General features: G+C 38.2%; 1 protein-coding gene across 1 annotated transcript in view; it reads right to left on the reverse strand.

The window, feature by feature from the left end:
- Positions 1-1,715: 1,715 nt before the first annotated feature.
- LOC106474922 (transient-receptor-potential-like protein) overlaps positions 1,716-4,422 on the reverse strand; it is a 17,383-nt gene continuing 14,676 nt past the window's right edge. The window contains exons 5-6 of the mRNA XM_013935621.2: positions 3,526-4,015; positions 1,716-1,799 (exon numbers count right to left, since the gene is read on the reverse strand). Coding sequence (XP_013791075.2) covers positions 1,769-1,799; positions 3,526-4,015 — 521 coding nt within the window. The 3' untranslated portion in view covers positions 1,716-1,768. The remainder of the gene's footprint in view (positions 1,800-3,525; positions 4,016-4,422) is intronic.

Here is a 4,422-nt window from a genome sequence, read left to right on the forward strand (position 1 = left end):
GGTCAAATGGTTTATATTAGAATACCTGTAACACGTTTTAAAGTACACATCTATGACAGAGCCGGGTCAAATGGTTTATATTAGAATACCTGTAACACGTTTTAAAGTACACATCTATGACAGAGCCGGGTCAAATGGTTTATATTAGAATACTTATAACACGTTTTAAAGTACACATCTATGACGGAGCCGGGTCAAATGGTTTATATTAGTATACCTATAACATCTTTTAATGTATACATAATATGTGAGAGAACAAATATGAAGCTGTATGCCTTATTTGGTGTTGTGCCCAATGACTTTCAGGCAGTGGGGTCCACAAGATGTGGTGGTGGAAGTTAGAAGTAGTTTATTATCTTTTTTTTTCTTTCAGGGAAAATCGAAACAAGGGATCTGACAGAAAGAAATTTAGGTAGTTTTGTTTTACTATCCTTAGTTTTACCAGAGGGGTTGTAGTGCTTCCGTATCTTTTAAAACGTTAATGTAAATGAATATTACCTAAAAAGGAAATTAGTTTTCCTTTAAACACTACGGGACATTTAAGTGTGTTCCGATTTTCTCCAATGGTGTTGAGTAATCTATCTAATACCAAACTTTAAGCGGAACACATTAAGATGGATTGGCGTAATTTTAACGGAAACATTAAGGGGAGATATCCCCCAACTAACGCTACTGAGTGGAAACACTCCTACGTCTATTCATGCTATAATTCTTCAATTCAAGACACACAACGATCGTTGATATTCGTGGAACGTCACAAACTGTAAGATTAAAGTTGAACAGGAAAGGAACGAGTTAAAAAACAAAGAGGGGAGTTATTCAGAAAAAAAAACACTTGGTAGAATTCTAGGTTTATATACAGAAAAGTAGTTGAAATAAATAAAGAATATTCAGGCAAGAAAAACATCTGGTATCCAGGATAACGTAAACCTGGTATCAAAGAAAGGTAGAAAATGATAAACCGCATGCGCCAAAGTGCGAAACGAGAAAGAGAGAGAGAGAGAAACGTATTGAACGAACTCACGAAATAACTGATGAAAGGTTAAAGGTTACCAATCACACGTGCGAATGAAAGTTTACAGGAAATGTGAAAATTGATAAATAGAAGCAAATTAAACGTATTGCAATCGAAATTTATGTAAAATCATGGCAATTCAATGTATTAGCGAATTAAGAATAACACCAAGTTGTTCATCTATTTAAGACCTGTATATTTCTTAGGTTCGGTCTTTAAAAATCTGTCCCCCGTTGGACAGCGGTAGGTTTAGGCACTTGCAACGCCAAAATCCAGGATTCGATACCCTAAAAACAACCACGTTTATTAAATTCACATACCAACAAATGAAATATTTCCTATGGAATATTTTGTTAAAGAATAAACGTGTTTGCCACTTGGTCAATAAATTGTGTTTTATTTTGGTGTATTTCATGCACGAAGTTTCACAATGGGCTACGTGCACTGTGTCCTCCGCAGGGACCTAACCCATATTTTTAGCGTGATAAGCCCTCAAGATTACCGCTGAGCTACCGGGGGCTAATGAATATTGAAAATATTTTTAAATTGCGATTTCAAACTTCAAAGCTGAAACCTTGATTATTCAGAAGTATAATATTAGACTAACGTAGTGCAAGTTTTACTTACTTACGTTTCATCAAATTGTTTCACTAATTTTAAAACTAAATGTAATCTATTTCAAAGAAATTTAGATATTTCTCTCAACTCGGTAATATATACATTCTTTTAGGGTACTGGCAGGGGTTTGAACCTCTACAAAATGTTGTATAGAGCACAGGAACATCTGATACAGAAATATAGAAATTTTAAAATAATGGCACTAAGAATATGGCAAAAATATAAAAATATCACATAACAATAACAAGGGGCCCGGCATGGCTTGGTGGTTAGGACGCTCGAATCGCAATCTGTGGATCGTGGGTTCGAATCCCCACCACCAAATATGCTTGCCCTTTCAGTCATGGGGGCGTTATAATGTGTCGATCAATCCCTCTATTCGTTGGTAAAAGAGTAGCCCAAAGGTCGGTGGTGGGTGGTGTTGACTAGCTGCCTTCTCTCTAGCCAATCACTGCTAAATTAGGGACAGTTAACTCAGATTCCCTCGTGTAGCTTTGCGTAAAATTCAAAACAAACCAAACCACAAAAAGTAGAGTGACAGAGAAAGGGCGGCAAATAAAAGGTTGTTTGTGGCGGCATAAAAGTCGATAAAAGAAAATGTAAGAAGAAGATAAAAGTTATTGTGAATGAATTAGTGTCGTGGTTTGAAGAAATTTTAATAGCACTCGTATATGAAAAAAAAGTAAAAAAAGGCTTAACTACTGTTAATAAAACGGAGGTCTTTCCTAAAACGCGAGATTTTTTTTTTAGTTTATTTACTGTTGCCTGGTTGTTTTAGTTATGGCGAGAAGTCACATAAGGGCTACCTGTTATTTGACGACAGTTAGTCAACCGCACTCATCGTCAACTCGTGTAATATTCTAATTAGACAGTGGAATTTGATCGACACTCTTATAACGCACTCAAGGTTACATACTCAAGGGGCGATTTTGTGGCAACAAGACGCGAACCATAGACCCACGGATTTCACAGTCCAGAACACCGCCCACTAGGCTACGCCCGGTACAGTTTTGTGTGTATGTGAGTGTGTGTGTGTGTATGAAAATCATACTACGACTAACTACTCTAAGTCTTTAATATCAGTTCCTAGGGGATATAGCTTGATTGTTAGGTTTAAGGACAGGTTTAAGCCTATATTATAACTACACACATATATACAAGATCTTTGTAGACAGGAATCAATAATCTCAATCACAGAATTTCGGAAGAAAACTCTCGACTCACGTTTTTTACCCTGATACCACACTTTGTTTTACACTGTTTCAAACAAATAAGATAAATAACAACGATGAAGAATACCGTAGTTTAAAAATGTCATTATTATTTACTCAAATAATAGAAAAACATGAACTTCTTCAGAGGGGTTTGTTTGTTTTAGAGTAAAGCCATATTGGACTGTGTCCTCCGCGGGGAATCGAACCCCGGATTTTAGCGTTGTAAGTCCGTAGACTTACCGCTGTCCCATCGGGGGACTCTTCACAATTCCTGTTACTACTCAACGTGTTGACATGGCCTGGTGTTAGGGATATCGATTTGCAATTTGAGGGTCACGGGTTCGAATCCTTTCACCGAACCATGCTCGCCCTTTCAGCCGTAAAGGCGTTATAATGTTACGATCAGTCCAACTTTTTGTTGGTAAAAGAGTAGCCCAAGAGTTGGCGATTGGTAGTATTTACTAGATGCCTTCCCTCTAGACCAGTGGTTCTCAAACGTTTCAGGCCCACATTTTGAAAATCCACGCTGTAGTCTATCACTGCTACATTTTGACGACTAGCGCAAATAGCCCTCGTGTAACCTTGCGCGAAATTCAAACCTAACTACTCGACGTAATTAAGATTAATATATTTTCACGATATAATCTATAGTTTTCAAGAAAAGAAAGAAATACTTACGTGATAAAAGCATCTGTGTCGCGGTAGCAGTTAACAGTAGCGTTTTCCGTCCCAGAAACCCTCGTTTCACAAAACTCTGTGTCGTAGTACCAGTACAGCTGATTTAGGCCACATGCGAACGACGTCAGGACGAGGAAGAAGATGAAGAGAAACTTCGCGATGTCGATGATCATACAGCCGAGGGAGATCTGGAGGGGTCCCAGGTGCGGATTGGTCTGGAATAAGTAGATGACTCGTGCGAAGCTGAAGACGTTAGCCACGGCAAACACGCCTTCGGCAATAAGTGTGGGGTCATTGTTGGGCCAGCGGGTGCGCTCAAGGACCCTAGGACCGTAACGGTCGCTCTGGATCTGAAAGAATGCCACAGCTTTGAGGGAGAAAGTGGCCAAGTAGAGGGACAACATGATGAAGTCTAACCAGTTCCACCACTGTCGGACATAGGCCTTGATTCCCTCTTCCCACAGTTGCTTACACTCTGACCACACCATCCCTGGGATACAATAACAACTGGTCACTTACTTGTCTCTCTATACCATGTATTTATATATTCCATAATAACTACTGACTTACATTTCATTCCCCACTTTAACTAAATGTTTTATAAAGCCACTAAGTCATGTTTTAGTCCCCACTTTAACTAAATGTTTTATAAAGCCACTAAGTCATGTTTAGTCCCCACTTTAACTAAATGTTTTATAAAGCCACTAGGTCATGTTTTAGTCCCCACTTTAACTAAATGTTTTATAAAGCCACTAAGTCATGTTTTAGTCCCCACTTTAACTAAATGTTTTATAAAGCCACTAGGTCATGTTTTAGTCCCCACTTTAACTAAATGTTTTATAAATCCACTAGGTCATGTTTTATTCCCCACTTTAACTAAATGTTTTATAAAGCCAC

Source organism: Limulus polyphemus, unplaced genomic scaffold (assembly GCF_000517525.1).
Source record: "Limulus polyphemus unplaced genomic scaffold, Limulus_polyphemus-2.1.2 Scaffold7857, whole genome shotgun sequence".
NCBI lineage: Eukaryota > Metazoa > Arthropoda > Merostomata > Xiphosura > Limulidae > Limulus > Limulus polyphemus.